Here is a 21,969-nt window from a genome sequence, read left to right as displayed (position 1 = left end):
TTCTAAAAGTGTTTTATGAGCTTAAGTGGACCAGCTGAAATCTGCAATGCAGTCTCTATTCAATTTAAATAAAATTCACTGTATTCTTCCTCTACCTGTAGCTTCAATGACATGCTACACTGTACTGTTTTGTGCTGTTGACAAATATTCAAATACTAGGAGAAGAACAGATGAGAAGAATTGTTAGTCCTAGCTTAGGATGAAAAAAAAGTACAGAAGACTAAATTATTAAGAAAATAAATTATAAAAACCTCCATTCAGTCAGTTTCTGGATTTACATTTAAAACAATCTGTGTCATGGCTCACTGAACAAGGTCATACCTCTTAACCATGCAAAACAGAATGCTCCATAAAACTAAATACTTTAAAAGATTATTTAAACTTTAACTAAGGCAACAACCCACTATGTTGGTTCATCAAACATTGTTTCCATTTAGGAGAGACAAAGAGCGAGGAAAATAACCCGGTATCTTTGCTAAGGCACCTCTTTCATTTCTCAGGTGGGGAACCCAACATACCATAAGGATACATGCTTTGCATGAAGACCCTACGGTAGAACCAGCAAGGGAATATAGTTTTCCAGTGCTTTTATCCTGTGACACTTTCTACCGGAAGGAAGTCACCACCTACCAACACTTCTTTTAAAGAACAAAAAGTTTAAATGTTTCCTTTATTTAAAGAACAAAACGAAAGGAACTTCACCAAATGTACTGCATTCCACAAGTGCACAGCTTTCTTGCAACTTCTGCTTCTAATCGCATAACTCGATATTGATCTGTTAGCTTTCGTACGCAAGCAATGCATGCTGGAATTGCAGGGTAGATTGTGTAATTCAACTCACTGGAAATGGAGCCATTAAATCTGAATGTCAGTCCACTGTTAACTAGTAATTCTGAATACCTGTACAGAAAACTACAACGGGCTATGTCAATGACAAGTATTTTATTAACCACTGACAATGGGATGTTAATGCATTACAGTAGCACTTACAGAAATTAATGTTAGTGAGGTACAATATAGTATCGTAAAGCTCTTAAAAAAATTTATCCGCTTTTTCATAGGTGCTGTTATTTGGAAATCAAACTCACCTAGTTGATCTAGTTAAAAAAAAAAAAAAAGGGAACTAAAAACCCCCTATTTTAGGGACAAAAACCACAGAAATGGACACACAAGCAAACCACATAGCTGAAGTCTTCAAAGTGGCTTGTTAGTTCATATAATATGTTGTATCTTATATTGTCTTGAAAAACACAGAGGTATTTGCTAAACATATTTTTCTTACATTTTTATGAATTGTTACTGATTCACATATGTGTAAACATGTAGGCACATCCCTAACTTCTAGAAATTCAGTCACTGTGCAGAGTCTTTATGTCAGTGTGTCTAATGTGACACATATTATGTATTTGCTCTGGCATGTGTACATTCAAAATTCTCATCCAAAACGGAGAGATGCTTTTCATTCACATCTCCCATTTAATAAAATAAAAATCAATATTATAAATCACTTTCCTGAATCAAGAAAAAGTACCACTAGAATAGATCAACAGATGTTACTTTCACAGCTACATAAATCTTTAACATAGAAGCTGGCTCTGAAATCTGCCTCATTAATAGAGTAGTACTCATAAAAAGAGTAGCTTTGTACTACCATCCAGGTCAATGCACCACAACTCCACAATTATTTATTACTGAAAATAAATATAATAATTATATTTATTAGGATCATTTTTTACTTTCCTTTTCTTGAGTCTTCATTCCTCACAATATGGTATCTAAGTACTTTCTACATTCAAAGGAAAAGCCTGCATCGCGTAGCCACTCATGTAATTTGCTTTCCTTTGGCATGCTTTCTTCTGATGTAGCAAATGTTAATCTTGGATATTTAACTTTCCAGCAATTCTTATTCTGAAGGTTAGCATGAATCTACAAAGTGTAAATATTACTCCACTGTTTTACTGAGGCTGGGTCACAATAAATGCAGAAATCAAAACACCTGAATAAACTTCTTGCTGTTTAATCAAATTCTTTATTTGCCTCCCTGCTGCTCCCCACCCACAGCATATCTTGTGACAACATATTTTTAGCTGCCATCATGCTGATTCTATGGGATTTAATTTCCTAACTTTTCCCTTGGGCTGTTTTTAATTAACTTGCTCAATAATCCCTCTTCCTCTACCCCTACACCTCCCACTTTTCAAAAGGAAACCATTAATTTACTCAGGTTAGCAGAGGCTGTTCATCACAAAACTACAGTTCTGTAATGTAAGGGATACCATAATCTGTGTATTTTCTTTAAAGTCATGACAGTTAAAAGAGAATACTATATGAAAACCTGAAGTGTTGAAGATTTTACTTACACAACATTTTATGGGCAAAAAAAATTAACTCCTACACACCTGATTAAATTACACAATATAATACTGTGGTCTTCATGCTTATGAAGAATTTTAAGAATCTCCCCTTCATTTAAAAACAGAGTATTTTCTACATCACTTACCATTGAACACACTGAATTTTGGAATTAATGCAATTTTTTTCTAGAAAATATTTTAATTATTGATTTTAAATGACAATAGTTTACTAGGTTTTTTCTTATTGTCATTAATGCTCCAAACATATTAAAAAATAAACCTGTTCACTAACATGGTACATTTTCTCAAACTGAAAAGTTTTATTAGTCCCTCAAAAGATATACTTGGATTTTTCATTATCCATATGACTCAATTACAGAGAAATTAATCCACAAGCCAGACACAACCATTACCCAATTTCAACCCCATGGAGATCAGCAGTTTTCTAAGACTACAGGGGAACTGTATACATTTTAAAACTTTGGAAGAAAAAATTAAGAAATATTCCCTGCCAAACTATGGAGAACTGCAACTACTTGGGGAGCTCAGAAAGGAAGGAGAAAAGACATCTGAACTAATGATTCCTTTTAAAACTGCATTGCCAGGGGAAGGAAAATTTTAGAGGAGAAAGAGAGTCAGAAAGTATCACAAAGGAATCATTTCTCCTTACTTTTACTTTTGATTTCCCTTCAGGGTCTATATTCTCTTCTAGGGATCAGCAATGCTGCTACAGTAGGCAACATCACACATGCAGCTACATGTGCTGTCCCCTTCAGGAGCTTTTCACCTATGTGTTTTTCTCAAAAATCACTGATTGTAGCCCACACTAGTATTTGGAAAAGCTTGAAAAACGGTATAAAAAATATATAAGCTGTTCACCACTTTTTCTTCCCCCCCCCCCCTCCTATTTGTGGTTGGTTTGGTTTTTTTGGGTTTTTTTCTTTTTCTAGATTACTAGTTTCCTTATTTTGCCCTAGAGAAGCCAAACCGTACTCCAGTGCTACAGCCTACACAGCATTAAAAGCAATCACTTTCACTTAGGTCAAAGGCACCGCTAGGCCCACAAATGGAATTCTAGGTCTCATCTTTTTCTTTCAGCCTTCTGAAAGGGACAGACAGAACAAAAGTTGCAGCATAAGCCGTCTTCTTTTTAACTAAGTTGTAAACCTAAGGTACTGGAAGAGAGGCTAAGAAAATCTAAAACACTGCAGGAGAGTAGGAAGGAAAAACTTTCACTTCCAGGTAAAGAACACTAGAAGTATGCAAGTGTCTGGGCAAAGTTTAAGAGTTATTAAGAGGGTGGGAAATACAGTAGAACAAATCCAGTTTCCTTCTGGCATCTTGGAGACAGACCATTTGCAAGAAGTTCTTGGACATATTATCACTGCATGTACCCCTCACTCCTTGCCCCATCAGTCTGATGTCTTTTCTCAAGTGTAAGACTAAGTGCAGGAAATGGTTTTTGCATCACATTTTTTCTTTCCCACAGCTCCTTTTGGCAGTCTATTTTCCCTACCATTTTCCAGACATGCTGGGTCCCCAAAGCTCAGTCTGCTTCTCTGCTATAATTAAATCAAATTAACAAAAATACGCTATGTTCTAGAACACACCAATGAGCCTCAAAACAACCAATGAAACAACTAGAATTTCCAAAAAGTAGCCAAGATATTGCACAAAGGGTAATTCCAGTTAAGTCCTAACAGTTATGACTGCAGTCGTGTTTTTGTTTCATTGCATGCAGACCCTACCAAACCTGTCAGCTTAACAACTATAATTCTTACTACAAGATCAGTACTACATTTGGTCTAATCTTTTCCATTTGGAACTGGGGGGGAAACATTGGCAAATGGGTTTAAAATAATTAAAAAAAATAAAGTGTTTAATTCATCACTTACAATGTTAAAGTGCACTGCCAGAGGGAAATAATTTACTTATTGCTTTATTTTTCTTAAGTGAAATATGTTTCAGACATGGTTCAAAATGAACTCATGGAAACTGAGCCTGTGTGTAATGAAATACTGGAGGCACATTTTAAAATATTAACATTTGCTTGGTCATTTTAAGTACAACCAGTAAAAACAAAAAGAAATTGAGAAACCCTCAAAATCATTTGCAAAAAATAAAAGCAGTGTTTCTGTGTGCTTAGACTTGAATGTTTAAACTTGTCTGCTTATCCTCTAAAGCATTAAAATTGTGGGTTTGTAGAAAGTAGTACCAGTAACATACAAAATATAAAGGAAGTAACTACAATCTTATTCATTGATATATTCTAACATTAGAGGGAATTAGAGCTGTGAAAAACTATTCTCATCTATACTTTATTAATGATTTTTTTTACTCTTTATTTTCTGTAGGTACCTTCTATCTCTATTGGTAAGCAATTAATCTCTAATGGTAAGTAATGAGCAGCGAATCATGTAAGCCAAGGAAAGTACAAGCAGGACTTTCTTTCCAGATGTCATTTTCATAAATGAAAATGAAAAATGACAGGAATGGAAGTCTGGGCATATAAAGCAAGGGATTGTGTGACTTATCTTCTGACCATGACTGCCTCTGAAGGGGAACAGCAATCAACTTTATACATTTTACTCAAGAGGGCTCCTTGTACATTTCATTTCCAGCACTCAAGTGAACAGAGACCTGATAAATAGATACCTCAGCTGATAGGTATTTTTAATATCTTGTCTAGAACAGTACAGAAACACTAAAACTTCAGCACTTTAGATACAAGGCTTGAATCAAAGGACAAATTGACAACATATTTCACAGTTTTGGCATACAGGTTTTAAGAGGTGTTAATAGAAACCTGTTTTTTAAAGCACCAAGAAATAGAAAAAATTAAAATCTATTTCCTGTTCATTACAAAAAGAGGGGTTTCTGCTGCACAAAGAAGCCAAATCCTTGGGGGGGTGGGCGTGTGCAAAGTAAGAAAACCCTACCAAGCAAACTTTTCCTCCAAAGAGCAGTGAGGTCTCACACAGATAGGGAGCCCCACCCCGCCCTGGTTCAGCTGTAAGAGTACTTAGAAATACCAGCCATGGGCATCTCTGTATTTCATCATCATCGGACTGGGAAGTGGGAACAGGAAAGCTCAAGAGTTTTGCTCAGCCTTGTTAGAGTTATCACTAGGAGCTGGTACTCATCATATCCACGTAAGGTAGTTGTAGCCTTCTAACAAAATGTTCTGGAGTGCCTCTCACACCCCCAAGATGACAAGAAAAATTACGATTATGAAATATGAGAGAACTGCAACCTCTTGAGGGCAGTGTCCATCTTCTTTTCACTGTACCAGGGAAATAGAGCATAACCTTGAAAACTCATTCAGTGGTCATACAAAAATACTGCTTAAGCAGAACCCAAACCCACCCAAGAAAAAAACCCAACTATGAAAGGCCAAGGGAAAATCCGTGCTGAACCATACTTTTCTTCAGCTGTTAAAATCTGAATATTCCTCATCTTTTTACATTTGTTTTTTTTTGTTTGTTGAGGAGAGTTCTCATCAATACCTATCTACTACACTATCGTCCAGTACTTCCTGAGACAGTACAAAGTGGATTGCAATAGAATTAATTAAAAAGGACTATTATGTTAAGATTTATTTTAAGTAACACACAGAATAGAGGAACACGGTATCTCCATTATCCCATAAAAGAGCTGCTGTTTAACTATAACCTCTTCTACAGTACGTGTTTCAGTTCCGAATACAAGCCAGTCCCTTAAGTTAAATAACATGAGACTTTCCCCATCACTGACAAACATTACAGGTTTTCAACTTTCTGCTGAGACATGCGGTGGGTGCTACCAAAGACAGGAAACTTGGATACCAGGGATATCAGGCCTAATTGTCATATGGGCATATTTGTTGGGCAGCAGAATAAAACTGCTCTGCTCTAAGACAGACTTCTCCAAGTAATTGAGGAAAAGTCTGATGGCCTAAGGTATACAGCAGAACTCTGCTCCTGAGCCTCCGGAAATAAAGTCGGACCATCTGTCAATTCCACCTATGGCAGTATTAACCCCTTCAGCAAAGAATGAAAGAAGATAATGTGCAAACATAAATGATTACAAGGCAAGGCACTTTTATTGGTAATAGTGGAAGTACTGTGAACAAAATCATAGCTTCTTCCTTATGCAAAAATAATGTAGGTATATAGTTTCTATAGGACACAACACAACTTCCAAAATAAAAAGGATATTTTAAATAAAAATTAAAATTATCAGGCCAGCGATTTCCTATTGTCATGCACAGAGATGGGTCACTCCTGTCTCAGAAGAACATTAAAGTATCATTTTAAAAATATAAATCTACTTACATTATTCTAGATTTACTAGAGGAACATTTTGCCAGGCTAAGTATTAAGTACTTAAATATTTTTCAGTGCTTTTAATTAGAGATAACTGCTTAGGTAATTTTGTTTAAAAAAATCTGTTTGATAATGCATCAGCAGGTATAGACAAATCGGCAGCTCTACATAAAGCTGCTGTGATTACACATAAAGTTTAAGAAAATTCACACTTGAAAAAGATGACAGTGTGATATTAGGTCAATATTCCAGTAGTGACAGACAGCAGTACAGTTTGCACTTTTCTCTGAAAAATATTCCTCATTAAGAGTCTGATTCCAATCCCGCTTTTTAAATACCAAACATTTCCACTGAATTCAAAGAAATAAATCTCTGTATAGACAATTTAATTATTGAATCACTTTTAAGATCTGGTCAGAACATACAGAGAGTCAGGTACAAACACAAAACTTATTTCAGTCTGAATACCTCATTTTAAAGAGAAGTTGTTGGAATTTACACATTTAGTTTTTCCATCACAGATTCTCACAGTGCTGTTAAAAGAATAATGAGAGCAAGATATCTATTTTCTCACTTTAGGCTACACATTTTACTATTTTAGTGTTATTAAAGTAGACTTACATTTAATAAACTTAAGGCACAAAGCCATCAGACATTAGGAAAATCTATATAGTTTTAAACAGGCTTCTCCAATAAAGTTAGATATATCTTATGTCAATGTTCCTTATCTGATAAAAATTGTAACTGTAACATATATAGAATCTGATACCTTTTTTTCCACTGCATTAATTTCTTTAGTGCAGAAGCATTTGGTTATTGACACTCACCATCTGTAGCTGTGTAACACCCACATGTCATTATTAGGGGAAAATATTTATTTATTTTGTTCTATATACAAATTCCGTTTCAAAGCATTGAATTAAGTTATTCAATGATTTCTCTCCAACTTTGTCTTGCAGTACAATCACTTCTGTGATTTTCATGAACTCATCTTTTGGGATCGAGGCTGAACCTTCCTGTTTTTTGAACCTCCAGTACCAGCTACCCTCCTCACATAACAGGATTATAAACATTTCCATGTACAGTCTCAATAGTATTAACCGTAGTATAAGCCTCATTATTTTTCATCTATGCTCCTATGCGCCAAGCCAACTATATGGAGTGTTTGCAGTAGTAAGTCTTTTATTAGTACTTTCAGGAAAAAAACCCAAACAACACCTGCTAGTAGAAAACAGTTTCCATGCCCCTCACTCCCAGCAACAAAATACAAATCAAGTCAGAGGCAGTTTTCTCCCTGCCCCCAGCATGGTAGTACTTTACATGCAATTCATGTTAGTGCATAATAGTTCTTCTAGAGCTAGCTGGATTAGTGACGTATTTTAGCTGGAGAAGGAAGTTCAAAATAGGCATATCTATTCATATCCCTCTCTCCAGGATTTGCTTTATTTCAAAACAGCAAACAACTCACTTTCCCATTTGTTCCTTTTTTCATCTAGTGTTACTCAAGTTTGTTATTAAACACAAAGCACTAACAACCTTCATTCACTGGAGGCACTTTCACACCCGTCATAAGCAATGTGCTTTGTAAGTCAAAAACGGAAGAACCATTAAATCCGAAAGATTATGTTTATGCTTGTACATACTTTCAAAGAAGCCGATAAACTTGTGTCCAGACTACAGAGATCCTATTCCAGAATCAGGACCATAACCATTACCTTCACTGTAAAGTTTAGCTTCACTGAAACAGGAAAATCTCTCTCAATAAAAGATTGTGCGGATCTATTGGAAGTTTCAGAAATATTCAAAAGCAGTAATCCTGTTCTTAGTTTAAGGTAATATCTAGAACTAACATTTAATCCAGACAACAGTTATCTAATTCTTTACCACAATTGTACCTAATTGTCTACAGTTTGCAGAGCAGTTAAAACTTTAACCTGAGTGGTAAAGCACAGCAAATTGCTTCTGCCCCAACTACCATGGAAAGAAGGTCAAGAACTATAGTTACTTTATTTCCTTCCCTCAAGTATCTTTAGAACTGGATTTTTTGTGCATCTGTTCACACAAAGTGCTATGTTAGAAGGCTGGCTGGTGCATGACTCCTCCCCTTTTTTTGTCTCATCCTGACATTCTAATGTGTCTTTAGCTCTCTGGCACATGCTATGGGGACTGAACTTTGCCCTGCTCCCTCCTCGTGGGAACCTGAACTCCATCATCTGATGGTCACTGCAACCACGACTGCCTTCAATGTTCACATCCAACTAGCACATCCTTGTATGCGAGTTCCAGATCCAGCAGAGCATCTCTCCTTGTTGGCTCTTGTATCATGTGGGTCCAGAAGCTGTCATCAGTGCTCTCCAGGAAGCTCCTGGATTGCTTATTGTCGTGGTTTAACCCTAGCTGGTAACTTAAGTACCACACAGCCACTTGCTCACTCCTCACTCACCCAGAGGGATGGGGAGGAGAATCAGAAAGGAAAGTAAAATTCCAAGCCCTGGCCAACCCCCTCAATTTATATACCAAGCATGACGTCCCACAGTATGGAATACCCCTTTGGCTAGTTCAGGTCAGCTGCCCTGGCTGTGTCCCCTCCCAGTTTACCTAGCACCCCTCCAGCCCTCTGGCTGGCAAGGCCTGAAAAACCAAAGTCCCTAACTTAGTATGAACATTATCCAGCAACAACTAAAAACATCAGCGTGCCATCAACATTGTTTTCACACCAAATCCAAAACACATCTCTGCACGAGCTACTAAAAGGAAAATTAACTCTATCCCAGCTGAAACCAGGCCACTTATGCCCTGCTGTGTTGTTCCTCCAGCAGATACTGGGGTGGTTGAAGATCCCCACGAGAACCAGGACTTGCAAACTGGAGGCTGCTTTTAGCTGTCTGTAGAAGGCCACATCCATTTGTTCCTCTTCGTCAGGCAGCCTGCAGGAGACACCCACCACCCATGTCACACTGAGCGATCTGCTCTTTAATCCTCACCCATGAGCTCTCAGCTGGCTCATTATTCATACCCAAGCAGACTGCCATGCATTCCAGCTGCTGTCTCACATAAGGGGCAACCTCCCCTCTTGTCTTCCCAGCCTGTCCTTACTTAGAGAGCCTGTAGCTCTCCACTGCACCATTCTAGTTCTTGGCATCTCATCATGTCTCCATGATCGCAAAAAGATCATAGCCCTGCAACTGCACACAGATCTTTAACTCCTCATATTTAGCCCCTGTGCTGCACACATGACTGTGGAGGCACTTCAAAGAGGCACCCCAGCATGTTTACTTCCCAGAAAGGGTCTCCAGGCTTTTTTCCATGTGGTCCCTCATAGGCACTTCCTTCTTACATGCAAGTATTTGAGAGAACGCTGTAAGGCAATGCTTTAACAGAAGAGAGTCTTAACTATTTAGTATTTATGAATAAATGATTTATTTTAAGTATGATACTTGGTGAAGAAGTTTGCCACAGCCCTTCTGTGTACCTCTGTGCATTAAGGCTAATTCAGCTGTTCCCACTGCTATTCTAGACAGAAGCCTGTCTATACCATTCTTAATCTCCTACTCTGCAACTTCCGCAGATGACTATTCCAGAACTTCATTTTTGCTTCCATATAGAATTTTTACATAAAGCCTAGACTGTCTTTTCCTTGTAACTTAAGGCCATTGCTCCTTGTTCCATCTGCTCTAAAGGGAACAGGCTCTTTGCACTTGACTTCTTGTATTTGAAAGCAGCTGTCACTTTGGTTCCTCCTCTTCTTCTCCCAGTTTCCTTTTTTATTTTGATAAAGGCCTTGTGAGGAAAACTGTAATCACAAAAATTTTATTTGCTGTAGTAAGACTTCCTCTACCATAAAGACGGAATTCCATCTGGTGATTTCTTTCAAGAGCTTTACAGTGTAAAACATCTCCCCTTGCTCACCAGTTTTATTTGAAGGAATGTATCTGAGGTGCTCTGTAGAACTTTTTTCAAGCATCTACACACTTCCTTAGCAGTTAACAAGTTCCATTTCTCAAGTTTTAGCCTCTGTTGTCAACACTTACATTTCATCCCAAAGAACAACTGAAATGTCTGAGACAGTAAACTCCACAAATATTTAAGAATAATCCTAAACAGATTACCTTCAAACAATACAGATCCAGAATCCCTGGCAATACATATAAAACTATACATAAGCAATTAATTTTTTTCCCTTAGGTTGATCCCTGTCCATGAGACAAAACCCACTGAATCTGTTTTCCTAATCCAAAACCTCATGACAAGACATCTGCTTTCCACAGTTGCCTGAAGATCAATTATCTAAGCCCACAGCATAACAGCAGAGGAAGCAGATTTTCTGTGCTAATCTCCTATAGTATTGCTCATTAAACTACTATGCCACACAAAAGCAAGAGACTTTTTAGAGCAAAGAGATAATTATTCTAACGGCCAACTTCTCAAAACAATGCAAGGAATGAAAGAAAAAAATAAAAGAGTTCAAAACCATTCACAGTTTACCCCTGTCCCCTGCCCCTCACCCTCCACTTTGTTGGGGCTTTTTAACACGTTATAAAGATAGTGGAATATGGTTTTACCCTTGCAAAACCAAGGACATGGACATTTTATTTGCATTTTCAAACTATATCTTACAAGGCTGACAGTAAAGCATACAACCTCCAATGAAACTTTAGAGTGATACACTAAATATTATAAATGCTGAGTGCCGCTCTCTGCTGCTACCATTGCTTTGGTATCAATGTTACATTAGTACAGTAAACATCACCAAGGCATTCTTAGTGATTAAAATGCTGTGTTTCAGCTGCCCAGGAGACATCATGCTAATGCTGTTCTAATAGCTGTAGAGCACCTTCTTCTTTTTTCAGCATCTGCCATATGACACTCTCTCTCCCAGTGAGCCTACCCATGCTTCAGTGAGGCTTACATGCTGGTGGGGGTGGGTTATTCCAAAGCTGCCTTCTGATCCTATCTCTTCCAGGAATCACTAACTCAGCCTTAGCCAAGCACAAAACTTGATCCAACAGTAAAAATCTGGCCATTACAAGCATGCTAAGGCTGTACCAGTGAGCAAGTGATACTGAGGGATACAACCATCACTGGAGTGGTAGATACCTACCCATCACACCTACTCTTTATATACTTTCAACTACCTCTTTAAGACACTCTCCTATTGTTACTCCTATTGTTCTTACCACCTTTTAGCCTATACTTCAACTTCCGTTACTACCTGTAGATGTTAAGCTTGAACAGAAGCTCCAGCTTTTCTCAGTACTTCACATTCTGGTAACACTTATGTGTTTAAATGCTGGAACTAAAATAAACATCATCTCCCCCTTCCATAGGGTACCACAGATGTCCTCCCATATCTCTGCTAGCTTTGCATGGTCTATAGACAAATTGCTCATTAGTCTAGCATTTAATGATAAAGTCTTAGTCTCAAGCACCTTCTTCTTTCAGTTCCACAAAACCAATAATAAATTTCATCTCTCCTCTCAAATTTCTACAGTATTGCTTTAGCTAAGTTGGAGCTACAGCCAAGGCCACTATAAAAACATTTCTGGTTCTAAGTATGCCAAGTGGTAACATATTACAGTTGTAAATCTTTTCAAATTCAAAGCTTTTCTGAAGTCTGGAACTCCGCGTTATTTAACCTCTAACCAGATTTTCAGAAAGAGATGCTTGTACATCTGAAATAGCTTACTTGTTGTGCATCCCCTATTACCATGTACATGTCGCTACTTGAGTTATGAATTACATGAATGGAAATATGCAATAGTATGCATACTTTGGCAGGCCTGTCTAAAGCTTAAAGAATTGGCAACTTAATAAGCTAGCTATGAAAAAGACATAATACATTTCTTTGTTGACCCAAACATTATTTCACAGGTTTTAAATTCTTTAAATGTTGTTTTGTATCTCTACCAGAGGGGAAAAAAAAAAGTTTGGAAGAAATAAACATCAAAGTTCTTACAGTGCTTTAACTCACATACTTCAAGTTGGTCTAAGTAAATTTTTAATGCTGTAGCCAGTAATAGAAAAAAAGAAAAAAAATGCTCTCAGACAATTGAGACCTAAGACCTACTGCGTTTTACTGCATGTAGTAACTCCCCAATGACACTAAAATTGTCAGTGTTTACCCCAGCAACAAATGTGACATACAGTCTGTGTTTACTGTTTATTTTCAAAATGTGAAGCAATTGAATTAACACAATAAGTATCCAATATATTCAGATTATTGTTACACTAACGGGTCACAACACATCAACATTCTCTTTGATGAGTGGAAGAATATTTTTGAGAGAATCTTTATGTCACTTGAGAACTGCAATTTTTCCTGAACAGGAAAAAAGAAAAAAAGTAAATATAATAAACGTGTACTACCTTGTCACTTTACAGCTTGACTCAATCAGTTCATTTTCAATATCCAACAGACTAGAAGGCAGGTTGTATTCCAAAGGTGAGGCCATTCTTTTTAAACGCAGTAAGCCAACACAGAACTTTGCTCCCATCTCCTCCAGTTCTCTTGTCCCTATCTGCAATCCCTAATTTAAAAATAAGATTTAAAAATATAAAATAGGTACATGCAAATGGACCCAGACATACTGCAGGATTACTGTTTAAAATACATTTTGTTATTTTATTTAATAGACTTGCTTGCTCTAAAGACAGAACAAATAAGACCTGTAAACACTTAAGAGTATCAGAGAAAACTCAGCGAATATCTACACCATTCCTCTAAGGCTGAACAGACACTTCTGGACACTTCCACATTTCTTTGGAGGTTAATAGTCTACACTTCTGGCACATCCATATTAACAGGATTTTACCCAGTGGCATTAGAAAAGAGGCAGGTATCGTGTCCAAGTTTGTAAGTAAAAATTATGTTTAAAACCTGAGAAAAATATATAAGTAGTAATTTCAAATACAAGATTCTTCAGCAGAAGTTCCATCAGAATGAAAAAATTTAGCAAATTCATATCGTAGCTATGATCAAGTTCATTGCCATGTTCTGACACATAAATAAGACTATTTAAGGCAAGTTACTCCTTGATACAAACATCTCTTCCTCTCCTATAAGTTAGAGGATACATGTGTTAATTCTGAAAGCATTTATTCACACATTTAGTAATTAAAAACAACAAAGTATCAAAACCCATAGTTGTTTTCTAACTTGAATGATATACCAAGGCATTTTCCTCTGCAAAGAGTTTTTAGGAGGTATAACTTACGTAAACTCAGAGAATATGATGCTTGTGATAAAGCCTCCTGTCAGATAATTCTACACTTTTAATTTAGCTAGCAGTGCAGTACGTAAGGACAGAACCTCCGGTCTTAACTACTTTATGACAAGAGAATGATATTCTAGAGTGATCCTCAACAATTATGGAATTTACTAGTACTGACAGTATATACACTGACAAATTCAATGTCACAACACAACTCAACCTCCTCCTTTACAACTTCTGTATCTCAGGAAAATTTAAAAGGATTTTAGTTTGGATCTTCTAAGCCTCTTAAGGTAAAGAAGAGTTAAAAAGGAGCTTTGACAAAAGAAGCAGGGAAGCAGAAGAACCAGGAACTGGTGGTGAACTAAGTCATCAAGTAGGAAAATACATGAAGCAAAAAGAACGGAGTAGGAGTTTTTTTTACTAAACACTAAAAAACATACACATAAGCTTTGCATATGTTGTCACACTGATGTATTTTAAAATGGAACATTTAAAAGAAAGTGTTCTGTTGCTCCAGAAATGATACAGTCCGCGCATTCTTCATGTACTTTGTTTTTAACATATACACACGTAATAAATGGAAAGTTTGATTTTATTTTTCTTGCAAGTTCTTTTTTTCCTCAGTAGTCTTCGTAAAGAAGGTGTTTTTTAGTAACAAGAAAGCTAAAGCTGCATCCACTAATCTAAACAGTGCCATCCTCCAGTCAAATGGTACAGCAACCTGTCAGCAGTGAGCAAGAGTTGGATATTTGAGTATTATTGTTAATAGTAATACTACTTACCTCTTTTATAATGCTTTTGTGCTGTAGGTTTCAAAGCACTTTATTAATAAAGGAAGAATTATCCTCACTTTACTGATGGAGAAATGGAGGCAGAGAGGGTTGAAGCGATTTGCACAGTGTCTCTCAGCATGTCACTGACCCCGCTGGGAACAGAAATCAGTTCTCCTCACTCCCAGTGCAGTACCTTATCCACAGAGGCCAATTTTTTGTTTTTGTTTTGTATTTATTTGCACGTCAATAACTTTCGAAGACCCCAATCATAGCTGGGGCTCCACTACGCTAATCACAGGAAGACAGTCCCTGCCCCAAAAAGATTAAAATAACATTAAGGACAAGAGGCAACAAGTATGCAGAAAAGGAAGGACAAGGGTAACAGTAATCTCACTGTTACACAGATTACTAACGTGCACAACTTGATGGTTCAGAAAATTTTCCAATCATTGTCTATATCTGTTGCTGAAGAAGTTACCGTTAGTTCACAGACTCCTTATGGACAGTGTAATAGGAGTGGTTTTCAGTCAAAAAAGGACAAAAGTACAGTATGAAAGAAAGTGCAAAGACAATTGTTAGAAAGATAAATAGCGTGTGCATGTTCCGTGTCTCTATTTTCAGCACAGCAGAAAGAAGACATAACTAGAAAGACCTAAATGGATCAGATTGGAGGTAGGTAACTGTGAAATGCCTGGATGATAAAATTTGAACTTATTACACTGAAGGGCCTACATACTTGCTGTAAAAGCCTATGTCAAAATCTAAATTTGTTTCTGTTATTTCTTTAAATCATAATGCAATACCACACAGCTGGCACATAACAGATTTCTTTACCTATTGTTATTCTTCCATCAGCCAAATCTCTTAATTTCCATGAAACAAGAGACGCAAAGTCTGTTTCAGGAAATAATAATAATAAATAGTTGCCCTAAGGAACCTGAGGTGAAATTCATTTTCACCGAAGCCTTAATTACACTCCTCTTCTTGATCTCCTAATCACCTTCAGCTGTTGCTCTAGTACTTTTAGCTGTGGCCTGTTAAAGTTCCTTAAGTGTCAGAAACATAGCTTTTAAGCACTGAAAGTAGCTGGTTTTGGTTTTATTTTCTTTTTAAAACCATGCACTGAATTTCATTCCTTTTTCTTTTACATTTTATACAACTGTCTTTCTGCTAGACAGTAACATTTTAGATGGTTGGTTGAAGTCTTCTTTACTAAGCATGTCACAAAAATACCTTCACATGAACACAGAGTTTCAGTGATGAACTTTGTTACCTGAAAGCAAAGGTGCAAAACAAAAGCACAATGGACTGACCTTAAGTTGAGAAGAATATTACTGTAACATGTACTTAATAAATTGAAAACAGCCATACTAAGATTTGGAGAAGTCAGTTGGACAGTAGAACATCATCTTGTTCTTCTGCTTTCTTATTCAGCAGAGGCTACAAAGATGCGATCATTTTTCAGAACTCAAAATCTAGAGACGGAAGAATCATGGTAACTGACAAAGTTCATTGACTGAATCTTCATCTCCTAAAGTCTTCTCTTTATGTGCATCATTAAATTGACAGATAACAAAATCTTCTTTATTAACTTTAAAAAAAAAAAAAAGTAGTAATACTCCCAAACATATTAATCTCCAATCATGAAAGGGAGTGATTTCAGTTTTCAGGTGGTTTGAATTATTGAAGAAATTGTGCTTTTGTTTGGCATCTTAATTATGCTCCAGAGTAGATCTTGGAGCATCCTTTCACCTGAACATTTGCTTTTCGGTATCTTGAATTGCAGATGGCTGAGCAGTATTTGCAGCACTAATTCTCAACACGCTAGGAAGACTCACTCATGCAGGTAGTTAAAACGAGATTGCTTCCAGAGATAACTCTGTCACTAGGGATCCTAAATTCAGGTAAGAATTACTAATCTCAGTTCTGGCTAGAAATAGTCTAGCAGAACCAAAAATTGAAGTTCTGGTATTATCCAGCTTTGGCAAAGACCGAGCACTTCTTCCACAAAGAACAGAACTGTTGAGTAATGCTCTTTGTGCTTTAAAACAAAATTCAGCGATGATGCCAAACAAGAAGACTGGAAAAGTGCTTCAGACCACAGTACACAGTCCAGTTCCTCAGATCTGAACTGTCATGTCCATTGGGATCGGAATAGGAAGGGAGGAAACTTCTACAGTTTAACTCCTCTCTGTGGATTGTATTTTGAAATAATATATTATGAAATATGTCATCTAACTCATACCGCAAGTTTATTCACAGAGTTGCTGGTCCCACGCCCTCCAGACACAAAAAAAAAAAAAAAAAAAAAAAAAAAAAAAAGCCTAAGCCTTTTCATCTCTTTGACCTTTTCATTGGAGAGATGTTGCTCTTTGTCTAGTCATCTTAGACTTTTAGATACCCTTTCTTAGGAAGTCTAAGCATTACTGTTTTGAAGAAAAAATGAAGAATCTTCCTGTACATTCAGAGGATGCTTAAGACCTCACAAATTGTTTTATTCCAAATAAAATGAATGACAAAACAATTTGATCTCATTAGCTAGTTTATATTACACAGAAGAATGTTCTTATCTTTTTGAATAAGAACCTTTCCACAGAATTTAGACTTTTTTTTCCTCCCTCACTGAAGAAGGGCTTTGCAGGTTAAGCATCTTGCAAGTTTATCCACAAAGTATCTTCAATTCACCTTTCTTAAGAACTTTCTGCAGCAACACTGCTAAAGCCATCAAGGTTCATGTATAAGAATATCCTAGAAGCTTCAAAATAAGCAAGCTGGATGAGGTTTTTTTTAAAGCTCCATAATGACGTAATCTGAGAAATAATGGAATATTCTGACAATAGTGGGAATGCTTCTGTTAACTGACAAAATTAACTTAGTCATTTAGTAGTTACAGACCTCCTCAAATTCCTGCCAAAATATGTTTTTCTTCTAAGGAGATAAGCACTGGTGTTGGAGCATATATTAATATATTAAATATACCATGTTTCAATTTTTTGTTTTGTTCCTGCTCTGTCCTCCCTCCTCTTTTTGTCAAGAGCACCTTTTTAAAGTTTGTGGTTATTTTCTTGATTAGCATTCCTTAATTCTGTTTTCAAGCAGAGGAAACTGTCACTTCTTCCATGAACGTTCATTCCAAAAACTTGCTTCAATTTGTAGCTAAATTTAACCCAGTAACAAAGGCTTAAGATTAGATATTAGGGCAGTGGTTCTCCTGGTTTTCTGCCTAAGAAAATTTCCTCTTAAGTAAGTTTTCTACTAGTGAGAAACCACAAACAGGGTCATGTTTTGTTTTCAAATATCCAGCCCTGTTAATGCTTTTGAATGAGACAAACTGAAAATAATTTTTAAGTCACAAAGTCAAACAACTATGATGAGTTCAGAGACGTGTAATTTGCAGTTCTGGTAGCCTGATATTAAAGCATTTTGATTTATAAGCCTGTTTCTGCAGCTACACAAGAAAATTCTGTAAGGGACACTACTAAATGTCTGCTGAAGAACCATGAACTGCCATGATAGTCTGAAGTTGCCATGTGAAAAGGAATCTTTTATTCTAGTATTGGGGTTTATTACTACCCAATTTTAATCTACTGGAAAGAACAGTTATGATTTTTTTAGTTACATGCATACATATAGTGTTACAAGCAGTATTTAATATTAATCTTGTTAAAACAGCCAATAAGCACAACATACTATATGGGTGTGAGAAGGGGGGGGTGTAAAGTGACAGATGAAGACTTATGTAACCTGTAATATTGTAAATTATGTCATTCCACTCTAATATTTGCGTACACAGATCTTAGAAGAATTTTAGGTGTTTAAAGCAAGCAAGCAGGGTTATAGAACCCGATACTGACGCAAATGAGAGAAATTACCAAGCAAGAACAGTTTAACTGATATATTTTCTTACCTTATATTTGCCCTGGTCACATCCACATAACGTGCTTTCCATTGTGTAGCTCCTTTGTACTCCTATCTCTCTCCACACAACAACTCGCGCGGTTGATTCCTTGGACTTTTCTACTACAAAGCTGCAGCTGCCCATGCAGAATGCTGGGGCAGTTTGACTCAGAATCTTGGGAAGTGCCTGCAGGACAGAATTTGGAAAAATACAGTGATTCTTTTATTTCATTTATGGAACTGGGGGGAGGAGAATATGCAATCACAAGCAAATTTTGCTGCAATTTGAATTAAAAGAGAAAAAATGAAAACATTCCTCCACCTTGAGTTTTCAAAACCCCATGTTTTCAAGTGACAACAGGCCTGCAATTTCCCCCTTATTAAAGTCCTCTTCTTTAGATTCAATCACTAAAATTAAGTGTTAATCATGTTGGTAACATTAGGATACAGAATTCTTCAGGTGATCACCATGTCCTCCTAATTCACCGAAGTAACTTTGCTCAAGTTAAATGTAATACATACCTCATACAATTAATTTAATTCAATTTCTTACTTAGGACTGCAAATTGGATTGTTGAAACAGTCTTAACACATGCAGTATTTTATTAATACATAAAGTTCATTCATGTTCTGCAAAGCACTAAATACATATTGATTCATGTTCCTGAAGTTGGAAGTTCAATGTAAGTGTTTAAATGACAGCTTTGGAAACAGACAAGAAAACAGTTATGCAAATGTATGTATTTCACTAATGCTAAATGACTACCTTCTTTCCAGCTTTTATTTGTATCAGTTAAGCCAAAACACATGACCAATTTGAATTTACTGTGTCCATTGTAAATATACCATTATTAGTGTAAGCTTGCCCAAACATTCGGTCTGGCTTTTTGAAGCTAAAAGTTTTTGGTTTTTTCCTACAACTCTTATTGACTATTGTCTTTTATGCACTATAGTAGTGCACGCTGAAGTGGCAAAGCCCCGTATAAATGTGTTGAGCAGCAGATGTGAATGGAATCAGACTCAGCATCCAGGAAATCACACAAGAAAATGAAGGAGCCATAGAATTCTTTTTAAAAGTGATGGAGATTTGAGGGGGGGAAAAATCGGAAAGTATCTGTACTCATTTACATTCACGGATGCATAACAAGCATTTTAACGTGCATTCACACTCTTTTAAAGACTAAATATGCATCTCAAAAAAAATTACGGGGTTTGTAGGCATTAGGCTGGACAGATTCGCAGTTGCCACAAGGCGGCAGTGGAGTTACACAGAAGAAACAGGTAACGCGTTAAATCTTTCACAATTTTTGAAAGCTTAAGTCAATGTAGTGGATATTGTTTGTGCACGTTTGTTATGTATATGTATTAGGGGCACATGCCTTAAGTACTCCTCTTTATAAAAGGAACCTTGCCTATTTCCATACACAAAAATTAGTACTTCTCAGAGCAATTCAGTATTTTTATTTCCCTGTCTGCTAGAATATTATTTACCATGCTTAAATCACTTTTTTTTTTTTAATCCAGTAATTACAAATGCACAGAAGCATATCTGCCATGTTACTTATTACAATGGTAATGTTGAACACAAAAAAGCATGTATTGGTACAAAGACAAAAAAAAAAAAACCCAAAAAACCACTCTACTTTGGCTGTATTAGTGTATGTTTTAAACTCTCAGAACGAAAAAGAGACCGTTCTAATCAAGTCTGCTTATGCTATAAATTCACTGTGTGCACAGAATAATATTGGGAAGTTGTGTGAAATGTATATTCCAAATTCATGCCAACTGAAAAAGGCATAAATGTCAAACTTACCCTGTAACCAGGGTCTTCCATCAGGTCACAAGAGGCACCATTAACATTTGTGTGCCACATTGTCTCTTTGATGCTGCAGCCATACATAAATACATTCTTTTTACGGGAGTGACCATGATAATCACAGTAGACCTACAATAAATCATTTGGCAAAACAAAGCCAAGACATATGGAAATAACATTTTATAAAAGTCATAGGAGAAGAAATAAAAGGTTTTATTTGCACTGTTGAAAGTTCCAAGGAACAGGAAACAACTCTTACACATTAAGACAAAAAATGTAGGATTCATTGAAGGAAGGTTTAACCTTCTACCCTAGCAAAGAAAAAAAGATTTAGATCTAAAGGTTTGCAGAAAACCTGTTCTCCAAGTTGAATTTAAGTGTGACACAGTTTAAAAAAACATATTAAAATGTTTGATTTACAGACTAGCTACATAGACAAGGTTAAAAAGATTCAGAATTACTCACACACACGTACTCACCAAAGGTAAACGTTTTATAGCAGCCAGATATTGCAGTAACCCTTTAGCATGGTATATAGTGGGATGCAGATCTGGATTTGGATTTTGCCACTGTCTATTTAAATCTTCTCCACTTAAAGAGCAACGGTGGCTATTGTGGGGGGGGTTGGGGGTGGGGGGGTGGAAAAACACATGATGTAGTCTGTATTATCATACTTTTAAATAAGCCTCCCCCACCCCCACCACCTCATGTTTTCCTTGTCACCAGTGCTTCTTTGGAAGGAGTCTGGTGAGAAACAAACTTCAGTTTTCCAACATGCCAAACAATAGAAGTATTTGGGGGTGGGGGGTGGGGGGGTTAAGTTACACTACAGAAAACCTAAAAATAAATTAGAAGTAGCTTCTTATACGAATTAAATGTAATCTTGCTTATTTGCTGTTAAAACTGAAGGCTTGCAATCCTATTCAAATGCTAGTTCAAGAATCAGGAATTTCAAATATATGGTATCTTTACAGTTTTGGTGTCTTGACTTCTGTAATATAAAGACTAATATCAGCCAGAAACCTAAGATTTGAAACATGAAGTTGCTAGAACACAAGTAGCTGTGAGAAAAACAAAAAAATTTAAAAAAAGGAATCACAACCAAAAAAACCACAAACCAAAAAACAGTAAAGATTAAAGATCATGTATTCAGTCAGCTATCAGCAAGAATTTCTAAACTTGCAGAAATTCATGAACACGAAGTCATCTTCAGTACATTTGTCTTTAGACCATGTCTGTTTGGGACACATTTCTTACTTGTCCCTGTATTAAACTTCCACTTGTATTCTGAATTATTTAATTCCAGCTGTTTTGTTATATACATGCTTTTAGGTATATAAAGACAGGATTCTACTAAAATCCATAACTGGTTAGGGTTTTATTATTTTTTTCACAAAACCTTTATCCATTACTAGGTAAGAAGGAACTGTAGATTCACCACACCAGAATTTCCATTTCATTTTAATTCCCTGTAAGCAAGTAAATATAGACTGCTAAATGCTTACTCATTGCAGTATCAAAAGGTTCTGAAATATCCCTTAAATTTATTAAGAAAAGTGGTAGTAAGTGAAAGAATTACTCTAGTAACTTTAATTAAATCAAGATACTCTC

The 21,969-nt window shown here is 36.4% G+C and overlaps 1 protein-coding gene across 10 annotated transcripts in view; it reads right to left on the bottom strand.

The window, feature by feature from the left end:
- Positions 1 to 21,969, bottom strand: part of AGTPBP1 (ATP/GTP binding protein 1) — a 66,929-nt gene that overhangs the window by 4,766 nt on the left and 40,194 nt on the right. For 8 of the 10 annotated variants that reach the window (XM_037373486.1, XM_037373484.1, XM_037373485.1 and 5 more), the window contains 4 exons: positions 20,838 to 20,967; positions 20,356 to 20,487; positions 18,553 to 18,729; positions 13,025 to 13,185 (listed from right to left, as the gene is read on the bottom strand). In XM_037373486.1, coding sequence (XP_037229383.1) covers positions 13,025 to 13,185; positions 18,553 to 18,729; positions 20,356 to 20,487; positions 20,838 to 20,967 — 600 coding nt within the window. The other 2 variants (XR_005101894.1, XM_037373489.1) reach the window with 2 other exon arrangements.

Source organism: Falco rusticolus, chromosome Z (genome assembly GCF_015220075.1).
Source record: "Falco rusticolus isolate bFalRus1 chromosome Z, bFalRus1.pri, whole genome shotgun sequence".
Lineage (NCBI taxonomy): Eukaryota > Metazoa > Chordata > Aves > Falconiformes > Falconidae > Falco > Falco rusticolus.
This window is presented reverse-complemented; position numbering and strand designations above follow the sequence as displayed.